The sequence below is a fragment of the Cynoglossus semilaevis genome, chromosome 15 (assembly GCF_000523025.1).
Source record: "Cynoglossus semilaevis isolate Cse_v1.0 chromosome 15, Cse_v1.0, whole genome shotgun sequence".
Taxonomy (NCBI): domain Eukaryota; kingdom Metazoa; phylum Chordata; class Actinopteri; order Pleuronectiformes; family Cynoglossidae; genus Cynoglossus; species Cynoglossus semilaevis.
The window spans coordinates 20,067,853-20,088,875 of NC_024321.1; the positions used below are offsets into that span (position 1 = coordinate 20,067,853).

The window sequence follows — 21,023 nt, forward strand, 5'->3', positions numbered from 1 at the left end:
TTTCATAATGTTCTTGTGCTTCTTTACACCAAAACAAAGGAAATACATGATATTTTGGTTATTTCTAGCTAAGTATGCTATAATTTTAATGGTCCGGCCCGCGACGTCTTCCTAGGGGTCGTATGTGGTCCGCGATGTGAAATGAGTTTGACACCCCTGACCTAGACGGAGCTTGATGACCACAGTACTATAAATTCTGGTACCACTTCAGGACTGGGTCACAGAGCATCAGCCTGGGCCAGCTGAGGCAGCAGGGTGTAGGTGGAGGTCCGCAGGTGCTGAAAAAGGTCCTGGAAACCCTGGATGTGTTCGGTGACTCGAGGCGGGGTTGTGAGTCGAGTTGCGTAGGCACAAAAAAAGTTGCTTACACCCTTTTTTACGCTCACGTTCAGACGTCTCAAAATTGAAATGATTGTTGAAATGTGCGGTCCTCACGACAGCGCCAGAGCTGCCGTACGCACGGTTCTACAGCTGTCAGCCTTTAGCGAACTGGGAAACTGCTAATAATGTAAAAACAAAACAAAAACAAGTAGTCATCAGAGTGATGTGCACATCAGAGACGCACTTATGAACGATGAACTCAAAATCGGGTTTGCAGTTGTATGGGTGGATGTGAAAGAATGCCACAAGTGTTGAAGAAAAGTTATTAACAATTGCAGCGGCATAGTGTTGTTAGAACATCCCGCAATTAGACGGGAGCGTGGATTTAGGGAACGCGAGGATTTAATGTCCATTCCATCAATGTGCAAATTATATGTGATGTGATATGTGATCTCGGACCATTTCTTTTTTGCCTTTATGTGTGTGCGGTGCCACGACCAACGGCGTTTACGGCCTCACACACAAACACACACATGCATTTTCATATTTTAATAGGCATATCGTTATGTTCGTGGTTTGAAAGGGTTAATAGTTCCGCGAGTGAGGAGGTGTGGTGATACTGTGTGGCTGAAAGTGAGAGAGTGAGAGAGAGTGAAGCACGGCGGTAAGTGTGGACTTAATATCGTCGCAGGGGCATTACAATATTTACACCTGCGGACAAGTGACCAGATAACACACCTCGCCGCTTCTCCACCTCACTGAGTAGGACCTATAGTTCGGCTTTAGTATACAATTTTTTTCATGTCCTCATGATGAATTCGCCTGCAGATCATTCATTTAAATATATTTGCATATGTATGTTGAGGCGTGGTATGGAAATCCCACATTGATTGGTATGTACAAACGAAACGTTGGATTTACTACCTACGTACCCACGACAGTTTCTGGATTTTTGCGTACACCCTTTTTCACGATGAAATCTACGCACATTTAGTACATCAGAGCCTTGGACTGAGTCCTAGTCGAGTGCATCAATCCCATGATCTGAATAAGACGTAAGGTGAGATCACAACACTGGAACATTAGCTTCAGGTTCTACTTTAGGTAATTGTTATTAATATTATTATAAGGTAGAATAATCCGAGTATTTTTAATTTAAACGCATAACCTTTAACCTTTGGGAGGCATTACGCTGAGATATAACAATAATCTCAGACCACTTATCAGGGTGAGGGAGGCAAAAAACAAAAATAATACTGAGATTGATTCAAACATTGCCACCTAGAGGTATTCTTCAACTGTCATGTGACCAGTCGTCCTGCAGGAGTGATACCTGAACAACTGATAAATATGTTAGTGAGAGAATCATTTTAACTTTATTCCCTTCCAAAGGTTTTGTTCTCAAGGTTCATGTTGTTAACGTTATCACTGTGGATGGTTGTGTTTATTGGCAGTGATTAATAAGTAACAGCAGAAACACAGGAAGGTGTGGAAAGGTTTTCACAGCAACACGAACAACAGAACAAGTTCCTGGTCAATGTTGGCCAGTTCTTCGACCACTAGTGAACGTTGAACATTTTCTAACGCTGTCAACTTTTAGCAGATCCAACTGTTTACTCTTCAAGTCATGGACTCTTTGGACAGACTCAGCATTTCTTTGTGTTTAACATTTCTCCTGAGCTCTGGTAGGTCTTGAATTATTTCAAAATAATTGACAAAAATCACAGAGTTAAATGATCCATCTTGTACTTCAGCCTCTGCTGCTGCTGGTTCCAGCCCGTGGGGTAAAACAGTCCAGTTCAGTGGTCGTCCGTGTCTGTGGCAGCTACAAGGAGACCCAGGAAAGCCGTCTCTCAGTGAGTTGACTGTTTGCATATTACTAAAACACACAGCTGCTAAATTAAGGGAACCAGTTTCTAGCTATCAGTGTGGCTATTAGGAGACGGGCGCAGCCTAGAGTGGGAAGTGAAATTGCATCAGTGTCACTCAATCTGTCTCAAATGATCGAATGAAAGTTGATGAGTGAAGTCCTACAATAATGGAAGCATTCTGGACCAGGCCCCTGTGAAACTAAGCCTGCCCCATCAACTGCCCCTGAAAGGACACTAGGGGTTTCCCACTACATGGACCACAATAGGACACTGCAGCTAGAGAACGGAAGGTGTGTGGGGGTGGGGAGAAGGTCTGTTTGGAATGTGGTCCAAAGAATGGAGTTCTGAAGAGCTAAAGAGTTGTGCAGATGGAGACGTGGTGGGTTGGGATGTATGCCAGTGGAAACACGACTGCCTCCTGGTGGCCAAACGAAAATCCGCACTGTGGTAAAATCAAGATTTATTCTTTAAATGCTGCTCGATTGAAAAGAAAAAGTAGATGGATTATATCCTCATCAAAATGATTGAAATCACAGTTATTCTACATGATTATCCACAGCATTTGTTGGATTTTTGTACTGTTGAACTTTCCCTTAAAATCCATCAATCCATCCATTTTCATCCACTCTATCCATTACTGGGTCGCGGGGGCAGCATTCACCACCAAATTTCAATGCACTGTACCAACCCCCCCCCCTGAACCCTTCTGTGGGTGGTGAGTCCACTGGAAGATACCAACCTCCCTAACCAGGATTTGATCTTGGCCAGGAGCTGAACCCTGGGGTTCCACAGCAATGACAGAGACATTGCCTCTTGGTCAAAGTGTCACTCTCTTAAAATGAGTGGATTATTTAATGGAGGGTTTTTGTTTTTCCAGGTGTATGCATTTTTTATTTACATAGTTTTGTTGGTTTTCGTGTGACTATTTTTCTCTCTTTAAAGACACACAACAAATTCGAGTTCCTGTGGCTCGTGCTGAGAACAAGTCCAGAAAAAACCCTAACACAGCAGGTCAGTATAGTTGACAATTGTCCCAAAAATATGGGGCACCACAGAAACCACTGTTGTAACAACGGTTATTATTGTTAACGAAAACGAATGAAAAATAAAAAAGGACCATTAAAAGGAAAAACATCAACTTACTGAAATCATATTGTGTGTTTACAAAAGTAATTAAAAAGAAGTGAAGTTATAGATAAAAATTCTCTTTTGCATCAAATCGATTTAGCAGTGTTACGTGAACTGGCAGCGCTATACGACACTTCACTTCTCGTCAGTTGTTGTATACAGTAGGCCTTCGCTCATTTCGATACTTGGCAGAATGGCGACAATAGATGTTGGCAAAAGGTGGCAGTGTCTTTATAGAACCTGCCTCTGTGGTACTTCTTCTTGTCCGTGCCCCTGCGGTCTTTTTTAAACATCCATCACTACTGCAACACATCAGCAAAGAGACTTTTGAATAAATACAAACCTCAACAGACTACACATCTTTAAATCACACATTTAAAGAGATGTTTCCTTCATAGACACAGCCACAGATATGATGACAGAGTGCCCCCCAGAGGATGATACATACATCCTCTGAGTGACATGAAGCAGAACCAGCAGAACCTCCCAGTGTGTGGTGCAGAAGTTCTACCTTCTTCCTGTTTGTTCTATGTTTTTGTATTTGTCTTCATCTGATATGTATGAATCATGTGACAGACTGAGTTGTGTCATTAACCAGGATCAAGAACTTTCTAATCAACACTCACTCCTTCACTCTCTCATCTATTTATTTCCAAGTCTTGTCTCTGACATCTGTAACACTGTTGTCCTTTTTATTTAACACTGAAGAAAAATTCCTATAATCATTTAACAGGATTTGTTGATCCAGAGGAGTGAAGCAGACCCACTGGGATGTGTTTTCACAGGATGATTGCTGATTCAAACCTTTTCAGCAGTATTTTGTGAACAGGTTCAAACAGAAAATAATTATATCTAACAAAAAAGATCAACAAAAGTGAATAAAAAATGAAGCTATAAATAGGAAAGGTCATTTCATTAGTCCTTAGGGCTGCTGAGGAGACCTGATTGGACAATGTTCACTTCACTAAAACTAATAACTCACCCTTAAAACTAATTCAACTAACTAACCACAATAGTCAAAGCAAAACAAAAACAAACAAAAAAACTGTAATGGATGATCCAGAACTATTATAACCTTGGTTGTAACTAAAGACATTTGTCTGAAGTGAAATGCAGCCTGATTTACAGATGTGACTTAAATAAACTCACAGATAAACTCTAAAGCTGTGCTCATATCCTCTGTCTCTTCAGATCAACCAGACAATTTCTTCAGAGTTGAATTGCTCTTACACATGACTGGAACAACTTCAAGTCCCACACATGTCATTAAAACATGGGTAAAAATGTTGACCTCTTTTTTACTTAAATACATTTTTTGAAATGCTTTTAGAAGTACACGTTTCTACTCTTAACCCAGGTGACAGAGAGCCTGGAGAAAAGCAGAAACATGTTGGTTCTGAATCTGGTCATAAAAGACAACGATGACAAGAGGTAATGGAAGAACAGAACAAAAAGAATGTCAAAGCTGTAACAGTTTCACATTAATCTTTTTTTTCTTAGGATCATGAATAGAATCGATGAAAAGACAGTGAGTAACTCTTCCATAAGTTATTAAATTTAACAATTTAATTATGATTCCTAAATTGCCTGAAAAGAGCATCTGAGATACTAATATTCCAAATTCACCAACTGTCACTGTTTATTTGCTTTTAGATTTTGGAAGAACAATGGAAAGAGTAGGTGGCAACCAAAAATGTTAAAAATATTAATAATCATGATAATTTATTGTTTTGTTGGTCTTTGAACATCTTCTATTTGGTGTTCTTCTCTGTACTTCTGTCCTTCTTTATCCTAACGTTGACGTCACGTCACCTTATATCATTGGCAGATATAACTGTTCCTTCCATGTTCAGGAGTTCAACCAAAAAAGCATTGAAGAAACAATGGCTTTCATCAATCTTACGTTAAGTTCAAAGTATGAAAACTGTTCCATTGTTATTGAAGCAATAATTGTGGAGATCCAGCACATACGTAAGTACAATTAAACACATTAATGACATGTCACAAAAGAAACCATATCACCCTTTGTTATTCCTATCTTTTTAGTGCCCAAAAACTGTTTAGAGTCAAAAGTGTCAACAATCTATGGAGACTACACTTGGCCTGAAACCTTTCCACATGTCATACAAGTCATGGTCTGCAAAAAGCCAGCAGCAGAACGAGCCTACAGGCTTTGGTAAGAGTCTGGGATTATGGCTGTTGATGAATAGAATTGGAACACAACATGATCAAAAAACAAATGTTATTGGTTAGCAATAATGTAGTAAAGTTATGGAGGTGTTTAATAATAAAATAAAGTCATCTTATCAAGGTTTACCCTTTTGAACCTTTTTTAAAATGCATTATTTGTTATGATTGTGATTGTTGTTACTGTAGTTATTATTCTAGTCTTCTCTTGTTGTCACTCTTGTTATTCCCTCATATTTTTGGTAATGCAACTCCATTTGTCACATCACCTATAATTTAGTTTTTACTGTTGTTATCTCACCTGTTATCACACCTGGTATCACACTGGTTCTCATTATTACTCCTACTCTTTTTATGACTTTTTTATCTGGTTAAATAAAATATTTTTTATTTTGATCTGATGCCTTTCATTTCATTTTTTTCAGTGAGATAAACTTTAAAACGGACACTACCATGTGGGCCAAGCCTGATTTCAGCAGATGTTACAAACTGATGTCTTTTTCAGACCTGGACAACATTACAGTCACTGATGGTAAGTAAAGACTATTTGAAACTGGTGTTCATTTTCCTCCATAAAAGTACTGAACCTAACCTGGAGCATCAACACCACAAATTTCTTCAGGAAATGCAGCTGAAGTTGTTGAGATCATCCAGGACCTGGTGAAAGTTCATTTAGGAAACTCTTCAGAACTCAGTTCCCCTGAACTAGTTTCTGTGATAAACAAGCTGCACGAAGTTGTGAACGTCAGTGCCGTCAATGCTAATGTGGGGTCTGAAATAACCAGCATCATATCTGATCTTATGCTGTCCCAAACTGACCTGACACCATTGTCCAACATGTCTGTTTTTTATTTAGTAAATTTTGTAATTTTTTTGTGGTTGTATTTTTACATTACTTTCTTTTGTTTATCACAAAAGGTTCCTCCATTTGACGGAAAGACTCGAAGAGAATCTGATTTTCTCTGGAGAGTCTGAAAGTTTAACAGCGCCCTCTGTGGCTCTTTCAATGGTCAATGTCCAAGCTGAAAATTTTAAAGGTCTTACATTTGGTGTTTCTTTAGATTCACCTTCGATGGTTCCAAAGGTAAAAAGAATTTTATTAAAGTTGAAAAAACACCAACATGAAAAAAAAATATAGTGTATATATTTTAATTATTACTTCTGGTATTTTTTGAAAGACTTTTGTGAACCAGACTTTTTCATCTGATCTATTTCCTGATGCTGATGCAACCATTTCTGTTCCTGTTGCCTTACAATGGTTCTTCACTGAGAACAGAACCCGTGTTAACTTTCAGTTCTATGGAACTTATGACCTTTTTCAGGTAATCTCACTTTAGTCTTGGTAAGAACAACACAATTAAAAAAGTATTTATTTAAATAATAAAATTAATTTGGTTACTACTTTTTTCAAAAACAGGAACAAGACAACGGTAGCAGCACTTTAAGCACGTATGTGATTTCAGCCAGTGTCAGATACAGTCCAGTCAGTCATCTGACGGAACCAGTAGCTGTGACCTTCAGACATCACAAGGTTAAACAGGTGACACAGTGTGTGGTGGTCACAGAGTGTGTGTTGGTCACAGAGTATGTGTTGGTCACAGAGTGTGTGTTGGTGACAGAGTATGTTCCTCTTTGTCTCTGTTAAAGCCCAATGACAAAGTCCAGTGTGTATTTTGGGATTTTCAAAAACACGGTGAGTTTGTTTTTACTTCTACTATGCACATGATGATGATCATATGACTGAGTACGTTGCTGTCATTGTGTATTGTGTGTGTGTGTTATGCAGGTGGCAGTGGTGGTTGGATGAGTTCTGGCTGTGAGACCCAGTCTGTTTCTCCTCATCAGACAACCTGTCTCTGTGATCATCTCACACACTTTGCTGTTCTTCTGGTGAGATGTTGACTTGACTATTTCTATCAGTGGCAGGAAGTTGAGTTAGTCCTCACCAAACCTCACTCTGCTAACAACCCCAAGCATCTTGTCTTCTTATCTGGATCTTAAACAACCACTGGGCCCAAAACAAGGGTTAGAGTTTGTTATTATTTTGAAAATCAAAGTCAACAATTAAAGTCCATAATTCTTGTTTTTGGCCCCAGGAACTTCAAGTCACAATGACTACCAGCACTCAGTGATCTGACTACAAAACTCCTGTCCTATCCCATCTTTTAGTTTTAGTAGCCTGTCATGAAACTGTTGTAAAACTGTTTTTATTGACTCAGGAACTTTCCCCGATTCGACCAATGTTAAGTTTTAAAGATACAGAAACCATTTTACTTCATCACACCTGGATTATTGAAACAACCCTTTTTACCTGTCTTTCTAGCAAATCAACAGAGCAGCTTCAAACTGTCCATTTGGCCGCTATGTACTTTTATCGTATTGCTTTTCCTGATTTTATCTGGCTGGCTGTGGTTTAGTTTGATTTTCTTTTTCTGTGTTTTGTTTTTATTTTTTGTGAAGAGGGAAAAGACCTAATGATGTGTCACCAAAAATAAATAAATACAGTCATAAACTTATAAAACTAACTTTGACAATATGTATGTAATAATTAAATGACATATGACACAGCTTGTTGTGTTTTGTAAGGACCGTCCATTAACAGTAGAAAACACATATGTGTGCTTGGATGATGTTTACTGGACCTTTTTCGGGGTCTCGTTTCTTCAAACAAGTCTGTTTACTCTCTAGGACTCTAGGTTTATTTTTATTCTGAACCCTACATAAGTTGTTGAAGGAACAATATAATTGTGGTTATTTCCCTCTCTTTTCTTTCTCCAGGATGTGTCTAGGACTCCGATCAGTGATGAACACAGTTACATTTTAACCCTTATCACATATCTTGGTTGTGGAATTTCCTCCATCTTTCTGGGCATCACTCTTATCACTCACCTTGCCTTTGAGTAAGTGTACCCTAACCAGACCCTTAAGTCTAACCTTTAAAACCCAATGCGTATATACATTGTGTTGCTGTATGATAGAAAAGTGCGGCAGGATTATCCCTCTCAGATCCTCATCCATCTGTCGTCTGCTCTGCTGGGTCTGAGTCTGGTCTTCCTCCTGGACTCCTGGCTCTCCTCCTTCTCTGACTACAGCCTGTGTATCACCACAGCTGCAACGCTCCACTACTTCCTATTGGCTTCTTTCACCTGGATGGGCCTGGAGGGTGTGCATATGTACCTGGCATTGGTTAAGGTTTTCAACAGGCATGTTCCTTCCTACATCCTGAAGTTCAGTGCTGTAGGATGGGGTAAGCTGGCTGATAATGGAGTCACAAACCAGTGCACTCTTAATAAAAGATTTGACTTATTACCCTTTTAAACAAATATGTATAAATTGGCATTTGAACAGGTCTCCCTTTGGTGGTGGTCTTCCTGGTCCTGGTAATAGACAAAGATGCTTATGGAGACGTAGCGGGCGATGACGTACCTCTGTCCACTGAGTCTTTGTAAGAACTCAACTCTAAAACCTCTTGTCCTGATTTTAAGTGGGATTAAATGCTGAAAATCAAAGGTTAAGGTTTTCATTAGCGCCTTAGTAAAAGTAACCTTACCAACCACCTATAGGGGTAGTTATTGAGAGAGTCTGAAAATGTTTAACACTAACCTCTGACCTGTGTCCCTTAAGCCTGATATGAATTAAAATAATAACTATTTAGACAGTGCTTCTCTTCCTCCAGCTGCTGGCTGACAGATGATGTGGTGTTCTACGTGACGGTGGTGACCTTTGTTCTTCTGATCTTGTTATGCAACATCTCCGTCTTTGTGGTGGTGCTGATCCAGATCAGACGGATGAGGAACAAAAAACCTTTGGGAAACAGTCCTCTTCAGGACCTAAGGGCAGTGGCCAGTCTCACTGTTCTCCTGGGTCTGACCTGGTCCATGGGCTTCTTCTCCTTCGGACCAGGGCAGGTCGTCCTGATGTATCTCTTCTCCATCTTCAACACTTTACAAGGTAATAATAAAATATCCCTCATCTGTGTAGTTGCCTACTAGTCTGTGCTAATTTGAATGTTTTTCTTAAATTATTATTTTTCTATAAATTATTTTGGAATTAACACTTTTTGATTATTGTATTAAATATTAAATATATTATATTAAATAAATAATTATATTAAATAACCTCCTTTTTTTAGATTTTTACATCATTTGTGTCCTCTGATAGATTGTAGTTTCTTTAAAGTTTAATAAGTGTGATTTGAAAAATAATCAAAACGAATGATGTCTGGTAGGAGTACTGTTAGTGAACCTTCACCCACAGAAATTGCATATTGCATGATCATTGAACAATACAACATCAGGAGTAACCTCTGACTTTGTATAATAGTGACATGACTCCTGTAGAATTTGTTTTAAAATAAACTGATAAACTGAGTGTGATTAACAATGACACTAATACCTTTTTCTCTGATTCGTTCTTAGGGTTCTTTGTGTTTTTTTTTCACTGTTTAATGAAGGAATCAGTGAGGAAACAGTGGAGAATCCACTTGTGTGTTGGACGTTTCCGACTCGACGCTGACTCAGGTCAGTGTTCTTCTTAGTGTCATTTGGCCTCAGGTGGGATCTTAAGAGTTAAACAAATTGAATTTTTCTTTTTCTACCTGTGCTTTTCAGACTGGAGTCGTTCAGTGACAGTGGGAGGGTTGAAGAAAGACCTCATACACTCTGATTGGCTTGCTTCTCAAAACAGCACCAGCAGAACTATGTCAAAGTCTTCCGCAGGCTGTCAGTAATTACAAATCATCACCAGTAGAGAGCATAATTGTTCCGTTTTATAAAGCAGTCTAACTTTTCTGAGCGCCTCAGAAATCAAACTTTCATTGTCATAATGGGCTGTTTTTAAACCATATAATGAAAGGCATATCATATATTTTGTTGGTGCTTGTTAATTGTTTATGAAAAATAAAGAAATATGAGAAACATGGGTTATATGATATATGTGTGTGTGTATTTTAGCACTGCTTTTTATTACAGTGTGTTAACGGCGTCTTCATAAATAATTTTGTAAAAAAAACTTTCCCATTGGTTTAGTTTAATTAAAAGCATCACAGTGATCACTCTAAGGTTTGAATTTATCCAACAAAGTACAGAATGTTTTAATGAGGCGTCGTTCACTTTCAGGGAAAACAAGCTCAACGGCATTTTCTTCATAACTGTCTGTGAGGATGAAGCTTTACACACCCTCATTTCAACAAGGATTGGCCAGTAGCAGTAGCAGAGTCCTTGGTCCAGGAGAAAAATACTTTTTTTAATTTTAATTTTTTTTCTTAGTCCTTTTTCTCTTTCTGATGACTCCACTGAAAACGTTAAAGATTTGTGTGTTGTGACCCATTAGTCAGTTAAGGTAAGGAACACAATCTAAACTACATATGTAAGTACATTTTCATTTTCATTCACTATGATTTTTACAATTTTCTTTGCATTTTATAAATTATTCTTTAAGATGTTTTCATACCTAAGACTAACCCTTATTTTTTGAAAATTTGATTCTAAAGAACATCATGTTAATAACACAGTAAAATAATAACAAAAATATTCTGTTGATTTGTATATTTTTCATTTAAAATTCATTCCTTAAAATTCTTCAATCATAACAAATTCATCCATATGTACATTCTCATTGTTACTTTTTCCCCCTAGTTTTTTTTAAATTTATTTATTTTTTATCACGGTTCCTTTTGACAACGTTCCACGACTGTTGTCAGTCTCTCACCCATGGAGGACGTAAACGACAGCCCCAGGGCCGTGAAGGTGGAGGAGCATTCACGCTGCGTCATCCTGACTTATTTCCAGGGCGACATTAACGCCATGGTGGACGCTCATTTCAGCCGTGCCCTCAGTAAAGTCTGCAAGGCCAAACCTCCGATGGGAAAGACAAAGAAGATCCGAAAAATGATTAAAGTTGGTGAGTGAGTGAGTGTCATGAGTGATGTCACATAATGTCTCCATCCTGATGATGTCAACTCACTTACTGTCCTCTGCAGAGGACATAAGTCCTTGTCAGGGGGCTGCTGTCAGTACCTTCACAGAGTCCCACGATCCTCCAGGACCAGGTCGTCTTTTGACCTTTAACCCTGAAGATGACACACCCCACAGTTCTTGGCACTCATTCCCAACCAGACCAGGAGATGGACCAGGTTTGCCCTCTATTGCGTATTCCTTGTCCACAGAAGGATTGAGCCTCACAGGCCAACAATATGCTACATCCCTGCTCAACCTGCTGCACAGTGACAGGGCTGAGATGGGGCCTAGCATAGCTTCCAGCTCCAAACCAGAACTGCTGTCCAGCTGGACGGTGCCTGCAGGATTCAGAGACCCTGTTGATCCTGCAGTGGGATTTGAACCCGGTAAGTGCTCTGGTCAATATTGTTCTCCTTACTTTTTATTTTTGCTCTGCGACTGTAAGAAATCAGTAATTGTCATTTTGTGTGGATCAGAACGACATCTGGACAAAAAGGACCTGTACTGGTACTGAATGCTGGTACTGAAGAGAGGGCTAGTACGGCAGTCAAGACCATCAAGTGGTTATATCAGAACCACTGAAAACAATGGATAAATCTGGGCTGTAAAGCTTCCGGATTAATATCTGGTACTGTACGAGAAATGAAAAGGAAGAATGAACTCAGACCTTCAGCCTGTATAAATGAGAACAACACTTGTTCAAACCTGTTCTTCAGCTCTGACTCTTTCACTGCGCTTTCTGTTGGAGGACCTAATTATTATTATTTTTTACGTTAGATGCCCCCAACCTTTTACTCCAAGAACCAGTTTCATTATGAAAAACAGAAGAAAATAAATAATCAGATTGATATTGAAACCATAACACTGAGCATCTTATATTATACAAAGAGGGTTTGTCATCAGCAGTGATAAAGTACTATTTTACTATTACTTACTTTGAGTAGGATCAAGTATCTTTTAAATCAGGGTTTGGGAACCTATGGCTCGCGAGCCAGATGTGGCTCATTTGATGCATCTGGCTCTCAGATAAATCTCAGCTGCATTTCTTAACACAATAAGCAATAATTTTTTTTGTGTATTTGTGGCAGCAGCGTAATCTCTTTGCGTTGTGTTAAATAACTGGTAAAACCATCAGCTTAGTACATCATCTTTTTTTTTCTCTTATGAAAAGTGAAAACACAGTCAGTCCATTCTGTAACAACACACACACACATAGGTCTGACACTGAAAATATCAAATAAATAACAGTACAGTTAATGATAAAATGAAAAATCAAATTAATTAATGACAGAGCTCCTAACCTGTTACTATAAGGACACCACTCTAATCAGCAGGTGTGTTGCATTTAATTACCGATTTTTTTTCTTCATGGTGTTTATTAAGCTGTTCTGTATGACAAGTGGAACCATATATTTAGAACTCTGTTACACATTTTAATGTTTTAATGTTATTATTTTTTTGCGCTGGAGCCAATAACATCAAAACCATAAAGTACCAGAAGTTGCATTAATGGTATTTTATTTTACTTTCCTATCCTTCCTTTCTTCAAGTATTGGGTAGTATAACAACGTTATTCATTTTGTAAATAACTTTAATAACTTTTTAATACTTCAGAGACTTATTATACTCTTGATTAAAAATATTTACTTTAGTATTCAGAAGTAAAATATATTATATATTTATATTGTATGGCTCTGACAATAACACTTTTTAAAGTATGATTCCCGACCCCTACTTTAAAAGCTGAAGGTTGGTCTTCTCCTATTGGCTGCTTCCTCTTCTCAAAGAAACTCTTCAAAGACTTTTACGCAGTGTTTCTCTCATGGTATCATCATCGTTTACACTGATAAATAAAGTGCAAAAAAGTTCTATAAACCTTTCTCTTGTCCCTTGGCCCAAAAAATATTATCTGGGTGCAGTACTGAATGAGCCAGTCAGGGATCAGGGGTCAGGACTCTCTGTTTTAGTGGAACTACTTTAGAAACTTTTTACAAGTGAGTGTTATGAGCCTCTACTCTGAAGTGATACCAACGTTTGTATGCTGATAAACTGTGCAAATTCTTTTTTGTTACTGTGAAAACTTTTATTGACCAACACTCTGGTTTATGTAAATTTATGTTAATTTACAAGAAATTCTATGGATAAATAACTAAGTAAACATGAATTTTAACAGTAGGAAATGTAGAAAAAAGCTGTTTAATTTTGTTGATTGTATCAATTTGATTTATTACTGATTAATTGATTGATTGATTGATACTGTGGAGGCTGTTCACCTTTTTTTCTATGACCAACTGCTGTTAGAAATCTAATTATAAAAAATAAAAATATGAAAAATACAAAAGCTAAAAAAATCAATAACTAACACACACACACACACACAAAGGAATAAAATAATTCTTTAATATTTGAAGTGTAACTAAAAAAATGCAGTTTTACAAAAGATATTTGTGATGTTCATTTCAAACATCTGCTCTTAATTAGTGATTCTGTTTCTTGTCAGGTTTTATTGGACTTTTTCACAGCATTGCATATAATGATTACAAATGTTCTTATCAATATTAAAATAATTTAATAATTCGACATCCAGGGGAGAACACTATTTAATTTTCAGTGATTTCAGTGACTTGTCAACTCCACATGTTTTCATTAGGTAGAGTGTGTACAGGAGAAGACTAAAACCTTTGGTCCAACATGGACAAATGTCTTAGTTCTTGGTGTTACTTCACTGACTTTTTCAAGGTGAAACTGCTCCAGTAGAACACTGTTGGATCAAATGTTTTGCGGTTGTTGTTTTTATTTCTTCTTCTGACTGTTGTTGTTGACCAACAACCACAGCTCTGTGTGTTTTTTTTCATGTTGTTACTTGGCAATGGAACCAAAACATCAGGACGATTAAAAGGTATTTTTATTGTTGCTGCTCCTCTTGAAAGCGTTCCAAATGTACATCCTGTAGAGGAAGTTGCTGAGGCCTGAAGTAAAAGGTCAGATCTCTAAGTGTTTTAACAGTGTTTTTTTCACCCGATGAATCTCTGATTGCTTTACTTGTGTATTTGATTCATTTCTTATGGTGAAAATTGAAAAACATTCCTGTTCTAACCCTAACCACTAATGAGAGAAATGTCTGTGAAGGTTCTTGTTCATCCAGGTGCTTTTCTTCCTCTGAAGTTTTGAAGTTTGACTTTCTTACATCTTCTCCCTGACTAAGAATTCCCAGGTTTTTAGTCTGTTGTTTCCTCAGTGCTGACCTCTTCAGGCCATGACAGGTTATATTTTTTGCTATAATGTTCTATGGCCAAAATGTGATTTTTCCTCCATTTTAATGGAAATATCAAGGGTGACTTTTAGCTTTGTTGGAGCTGTTGTTGTTTGTAGTAGTTTGTAAGTTAGCAAAGCAGCAGCTAAATATAAAGCAAAGTTAGTCTGACCATTTTAAATAAATGTTTTCAGCATTATGTTTGCAAATTAAGTTTCTCACAGATCAGATGGATGATTATAAGTTATTTTCGTAATTTTCTTTTTAAAGGTAACACAGAAAATGTCCAGGGCTACACTTTGTTTGATATTATGTTAGGTTTTAAAGAAAATATATTTTGAGTTACAGCAGCCAGTTCTCCTCTTAGTGAATTTTCCATCATTACTGACAAACTGCATCCTGTAGTCAAAACACAAATGTATGTTTCTAAATCTTTCCTCCTCTTGAATGCCTGATTTTACCTGAAACTACCAGCTGTTTTTTTTGCTGGTAACTGTGTCTGTCATATTATGTTAGTTAACTGTTGTGGAGCTGACAGTGTAGCAGCAGTTTGTTTGTCCCTTCTGATCTAACCAGACTCTCAGCCTGAGAAACCAAACCACACAACAAAGCTGTGTCTTTCACCTCTGGTCCTGCACTGATGTATTAAATATACTGAAACCAGTAGCACACATTGAAGAAAATGAAGGACAGACCTGATGATGATGATGATACTGGAAAACCAATGGGTTTTTTTTTCTCCTGAAAACATTTTGTTGGAGAAGAATTCACTGTATACGTTTAACTTCTGTTTACTGTTGATCTTAACATGACTTGTCCATTTCTATTACTGCAGTTGTAAGGATTTGGTTAGGATTAATATTAGGGTTAAAGTTAGGGTTAGGATTTCCCACCCTATGAGCAGGAGTTGGGGACCTATGGCTCAGCTGCATTTCTTAACCCAATAAGTCTTAATTCATTTCGTTGATATTCAAGTAAAACATTACAGAAATCATCGTGTTAAAATAATCTTAAAAAAAACAAAACATGTTCGTGTATTTGTGGCAGCAGTATTCTCTTTGCGTTGTATTAAATAACTGCGGTAAACCATCAGATTGAACTGACTGTGAAAAGTGAAAACTGTCAGTCCAATCTGTAGCAACACACACACACACACACACACACGGTCTGACACTGAAAAAATCAAAACAAATATCAAATAAATAACAGTATAGTTAATTATAAAATCAATATAATCAAATTAATTAATGACAGAGCTCCTAACATATGCACCTACCATAAGGACACCACTCTAATCAGCAGGTGTGTTGCATTTAAAGATTTTTCCTACATGGTGTTTATTAAACTGTTCTGTATGACAAGTAGAACCATTTATTTACAAGTGGAGCCGTGTTCTTCTCTGTCCCGCTGCTCCGTCAGATCAACTGGATCCTGTCTCTACTGAAGTCCAGAAGGTTTCAGGTTCGAATCCACCATCTGTTACCAGTTACCACTGAGGTGCTCTGAGCATGGCACCATCCCTAAACCCTGCTACCCGGGCCCTTAATGCTGCCCACTGTTCACTTTGGTGATGGGTTAAATGCAGAGGTCACATTTAATTGTGTGCAGTGGTGTGTGTCACAATGTCACAATGACAAGGAGTTCACTTTCCTTTCCTTTTCCTTTCCTACTGCAGCCTCACAGTTATTCCTCAGTTCATGTGAATTCTGAGTTGTACATTAAACTACTATGTAATCCGTTCAGTTCAAGATATAGTATCTTCAAACTACTACAGTTTGAAGATATAGTATCTTCAAACTGTAGTAGTATCAGTAACAAATACAGTAAGTTACAAATCTAGTTCCTGAGACAGTGCCAAAATAAAGCACTAACGGTTTAAGTATTTAATCAACAATTCATGTTGAATCTCGTAATAATATGATCAATCCAAGGGTTCAATCTGGATAAACTGAATTGTAATTTCTGTAACTAAATGTATTTATTCCAACCTTGGACCATTTATGGTAATTGTATCCATAATAAAAAAATAATCATAAAATCTATCTAGAATATGGAGGGCAGTATTATATAATTAATGATTATTTAATGTTTTATTGATGATCTATATTGTTCATAGTTGTGATTCCTGAGTAAACAGATGATTTAATTGTAGTCACACCCTTTAGGGTCTAAGATTAAAATTGGAGCCACTACTTTTATTTTATATTTTCATGGAAGTCATAGTCAAGTAAGTCCTTATTGTCATTTTTGACATCCCAGAATAAGATTCTGTTTTTAGTTCTTAGTGTAGTGAAGGTTGTACACACATCTCAGTTAGCCTCTCCTAGTTCCTCCCTTAGCCCCTCCCCTAGCTCATCCCTTAACCCTCCCTAACCCTGCCCCCTTACCTAGGTGTAGTATATAAGGCCTCCAAATGGCTCACTTCTCTCTCTTAAGGCTTCCTGGCGAGGTTCTCTGTGGAGGTTCAGGTAGGTGCCATTCTGCCGTTTGGCTGTTCTGTTCAGTTCTTATGTGTGTTAGTTATGTCCTTTTCCCTCTGTTTCCTGGCCTGATTAGCTTCTTTGGTTAAGTTAAACCTAACCCTGTTTTCATTCTTTTCTTTAAGTTTGTATGTTAATTTGTGGCGTTGTAAAATGTCTGTGAAGGTTCTTGTTCATCCAGGTGCTTTTCTTCCTCTGAAGTTTTGAAGTTTGACTTTCTTACATCTTCTCCCTGACTAAGAATTCCCAGGTTTTTAGTCTGTTGTTTCCTCAGTGCTGACCTCTTCAGGCCATGACAGGTTATATTTTTTGCTATAATGTTCTATGGCCAAAATGTGATTTTTCCTCCATTTTAATGGAAATATCAAGGGTGACTTTTAGCTTTGTTGGAGCTGTTGTTGTTTGTAGTAGTTTGTAAGTTAGCAAAGCAGCAGCTAAATATAAAGCAAAGTTAGTCTGACCATTTTAAATAAATGTTTTCAGCATTATGTTTGCAAATTAAGTTTCTCACAGATCAGATGGATGATTATAAGTTATTTTCGTAATTTTCTTTTTAAAGGTAACACAGAAAATGTCCAGGGCTACACTTTGTTTGATATTATGTTAGGTTTTAAAGAAAATATATTTTGAGTTACAGCAGCCAGTTCTCCTCTTAGTGAATTTTCCATCATTACTGACAAACTGCATCCTGTAGTCAAAACACAAATGTATGTTTCTAAATCTTTCCTCCTCTTGAATGCCTGATTTTACCTGAAACTACCAGCTGTTTTTTTTGCTGGTAACTGTGTCTGTCATATTATGTTAGTTAACTGTTGTGGAGCTGACAGTGTAGCAGCAGTTTGTTTGTCCCTTCTGATCTAACCAGACTCTCAGCCTGAGAAACCAAACCACACAACAAAGCTGTGTCTTTCACCTCTGGTCCTGCACTGATGTATTAAATATACTGAAACCAGTAGCACACATTGAAGAAAATGAAGGACAGACCTGATGATGATGATGATACTGGAAAACCAATGGGTTTTTTTTTCTCCTGAAAACATTTTGTTGGAGAAGAATTCACTGTATACGTTTAACTTCTGTTTACTGTTGATCTTAACATGACTTGTCCATTTCTATTACTGCAGTTGTAAGGATTTGGTTAGGATTAATATTAGGGTTAAAGTTAGGGTTAGGATTTCCCACCCTATGAGCAGGAGTTGGGGACCTATGGCTCAGCTGCATTTCTTAACCCAATAAGTCTTAATTCATTTCGTTGATATTCAAGTAAAACATTACAGAAATCATCGTGTTAAAATAATCTTAAAAAAAACAAAACATGTTCGTGTATTTGTGGCAGCAGTATTCTCTTTGCGTTGTATTAAATAACTGCGGTAAACCATCAGATTGAACTGACTGTGAAAAGTGAAAACTGTCAGTCCAATCTGTAGCAACACACACACACACACACACACACGGTCTGACACTGAAAAAATCAAAACAAATATCAAATAAATAACAGTATAGTTAATTATAAAATCAATATAATCAAATTAATTAATGACAGAGCTCCTAACATATGCACCTACCATAAGGACACCACTCTAATCAGCAGGTGTGTTGCATTTAAAGATTTTTCCTACATGGTGTTTATTAAACTGTTCTGTATGACAAGTAGAACCATTTATTTACAAGTGGAGCCGTGTTCTTCTCTGTCCCGCTGCTCCGTCAGATCAACTGGATCCTGTCTCTACTGAAGTCCAGAAGGTTTCAGGTTCGAATCCACCATCTGTTACCAGTTACCACTGAGGTGCTCTGAGCATGGCACCATCCCTAAACCCTGCTACCCGGGCCCTTAATGCTGCCCACTGTTCACTTTGGTGATGGGTTAAATGCAGAGGTCACATTTAATTGTGTGCAGTGGTGTGTGTCACAATGTCACAATGACAAGGAGTTCACTTTCCTTTCCTTTTCCTTTCCTACTGCAGCCTCACAGTTATTCCTCAGTTCATGTGAATTCTGAGTTGTACATTAAACTACTATGTAATCCGTTCAGTTCAAGATATAGTATCTTCAAACTACTACAGTTTGAAGATATAGTATCTTCAAACTGTAGTAGTATCAGTAACAAATACAGTAAGTTACAAATCTAGTTCCTGAGACAGTGCCAAAATAAAGCACTAACGGTTTAAGTATTTAATCAACAATTCATGTTGAATCTCGTAATAATATGATCAATCCAAGGGTTCAATCTGGATAAACTGAATTGTAATTTCTGTAACTAAATGTATTTATTCCAACCTTGGACCATTTATGGTAATTGTATCCATAATAAAAAAATAATCATAAAATCTATCTAGAATATGGAGGGCAGTATTATATAATTAATGATTATTTAATGTTTTATTGATGATCTATATTGTTCATAGTTGTGATTCCTGAGTAAACAGATGATTTAATTGTAGTCACACCCTTTAGGGTCTAAGATTAAAATTGGAGCCACTACTTTTATTTTATATTTTCATGGAAGTCATAGTCAAGTAAGTCCTTATTGTCATTTTTGACATCCCAGAATAAGATTCTGTTTTTAGTTCTTAGTGTAGTGAAGGTTGTACACACATCTCAGTTAGCCTCTCCTAGTTCCTCCCTTAGCCCCTCCCCTAGCTCATCCCTTAACCCTCCCTAACCCTGCCCCCTTACCTAGGTGTAGTATATAAGGCCTCCAAATGGCTCACTTCTCTCTCTTAAGGCTTCCTGGCGAGGTTCTCTGTGGAGGTTCAGGTAGGTGCCATTCTGCCGTTTGGCTGTTCTGTTCAGTTCTTATGTGTGTTAGTTATGTCCTTTTCCCTCTGTTTCCTGGCCTGATTAGCTTCTTTGGTTAAGTTAAACCTAACCCTGTTTTCATTCTTTTCTTTAAGTTTGTATGTTAATTTGTGGCGTTGTAAATTATTAACTGTGTTGTTGGTTTTGTTAATTTTGTTTTTGGGTTCCTGTTTTATTGTTTTTATTCTGGCCTGCAGGTTGTTGTTGGTGGCAGGCTAGGTTCTGTGGTCAGGACCCCACACCTGTTAGGTCCCCCAACAGGCCTGAGCTGAAACCTGTTAGCTATTAGCTGCTTTGGTTTTTGTCTTGCTCAAATTCTTTCATCTGGTGAAGTAGGCCACCCAGTGCCTCATGTTGAAGTGGGGGCGCAGGGGCAGCTCGTTAGTGGTGATCTGATAGCAGTGTTTCCCCTACAGGCCTGAGCTGAAACCTGTTAGCTATTAGCTGCTTTGGTTTTGGTCTTGCTCAAATTCTTTCATCTGGTGAAGTAGGCCACCCAGTGCCTCATGTTGAAGTGGTGGCTCAGGTGCAGCTAGTTAGTGGTGCTCTGATAGCAGTGTTGCCCCTACAGGCCTGAGCTGAAGCCTGTTAGCTTTTAGCTCTTTGGTTTTGTTTCAGTTGGGCACAGAGCTTGTGTAGTTGTGCAAACGCTTTAAGCTAGCTAAGTGTAAAATGTATACCTAATGTAACTAAATGTAAACTGTTTGGATATTGGTGGTTTTACATGTTTTGCCATTATTTAAAATTTTTTTATTTAATATTAGAGTGGATATTGTTTTGAATCAGTTTATGGTTCTTAGTGTTTTTGCTGTAGTCTTCAGTTTCTTTCTTTCTTTTTTTTTTTTTTTTTTGTATAACAAATGAGTGACTGTTTGATTCTTTGGTTTGTGGTTTTTACATTGAAAAAATCCTGGGTGTTTGTTCTCTGTATTTCAATTTACTTCCTGTGGGGTTTTTTATAATGAAACAGTTGTGCCTTTTAATTTAATATTTTGTTTTTAGTAAATATTTATTCTTTTCGTTATGT

The 21,023-nt window shown here is 37.6% G+C and overlaps 2 protein-coding genes across 7 annotated transcripts; both read left to right on the forward strand.

Annotated features, from left to right (window-relative positions):
* Positions 1 to 297: 297 nt before the first annotated feature.
* Positions 298 to 10,428, forward strand: LOC103391473 (adhesion G-protein coupled receptor G6-like). Of its 5 annotated transcripts, none has more exons than XM_025063305.1 (23): positions 298 to 1,381; positions 1,922 to 2,006; positions 2,076 to 2,177; positions 3,135 to 3,203; positions 4,512 to 4,597; positions 4,678 to 4,751; positions 4,821 to 4,848; positions 4,974 to 4,996; positions 5,149 to 5,291; positions 5,367 to 5,496; positions 5,933 to 6,039; positions 6,130 to 6,346; positions 6,426 to 6,591; positions 6,686 to 6,829; positions 6,925 to 7,047; positions 7,155 to 7,200; positions 7,294 to 7,397; positions 8,286 to 8,407; positions 8,486 to 8,754; positions 8,856 to 8,952; positions 9,184 to 9,458; positions 9,926 to 10,027; positions 10,118 to 10,428. In XM_025063305.1, the coding sequence occupies exons 2-23, from the start codon at positions 1,949 to 1,951 to the stop codon at positions 10,234 to 10,236; spliced, it is 2,604 nt and encodes an 867-aa protein (XP_024919073.1). In that variant the 5' UTR covers positions 298 to 1,381; positions 1,922 to 1,948; the 3' UTR covers positions 10,237 to 10,428. The 5 variants fall into 5 exon arrangements, 4 of the variants coding, with proteins under 4 accessions (XP_024919073.1, XP_024919072.1, XP_024919075.1 ...); XM_025063304.1 differs by having other exon boundaries at positions 1,925 to 2,006; XM_025063306.1 differs by lacking the exon at positions 298 to 1,381 and having other exon boundaries at positions 1,409 to 2,006; positions 8,552 to 8,754.
* Positions 10,429 to 10,542: 114 nt separating this feature from the next.
* Positions 10,543 to 13,776, forward strand: vgll1 (vestigial like family member 1). Of its 2 annotated transcripts, none has more exons than XM_008327679.2 (4): positions 10,543 to 10,874; positions 11,209 to 11,408; positions 11,488 to 11,850; positions 11,941 to 13,776. In XM_008327679.2, the coding sequence occupies exons 2-4, from the start codon at positions 11,219 to 11,221 to the stop codon at positions 11,976 to 11,978; spliced, it is 591 nt and encodes a 196-aa protein (XP_008325901.1). In that variant the 5' UTR covers positions 10,543 to 10,874; positions 11,209 to 11,218; the 3' UTR covers positions 11,979 to 13,776. The 2 variants fall into 2 exon arrangements, with proteins under 2 accessions (XP_008325901.1, XP_008325899.1); XM_008327677.2 differs by having other exon boundaries at positions 10,543 to 10,847.
* Positions 13,777 to 21,023: the final 7,247 nt, after the last annotated feature.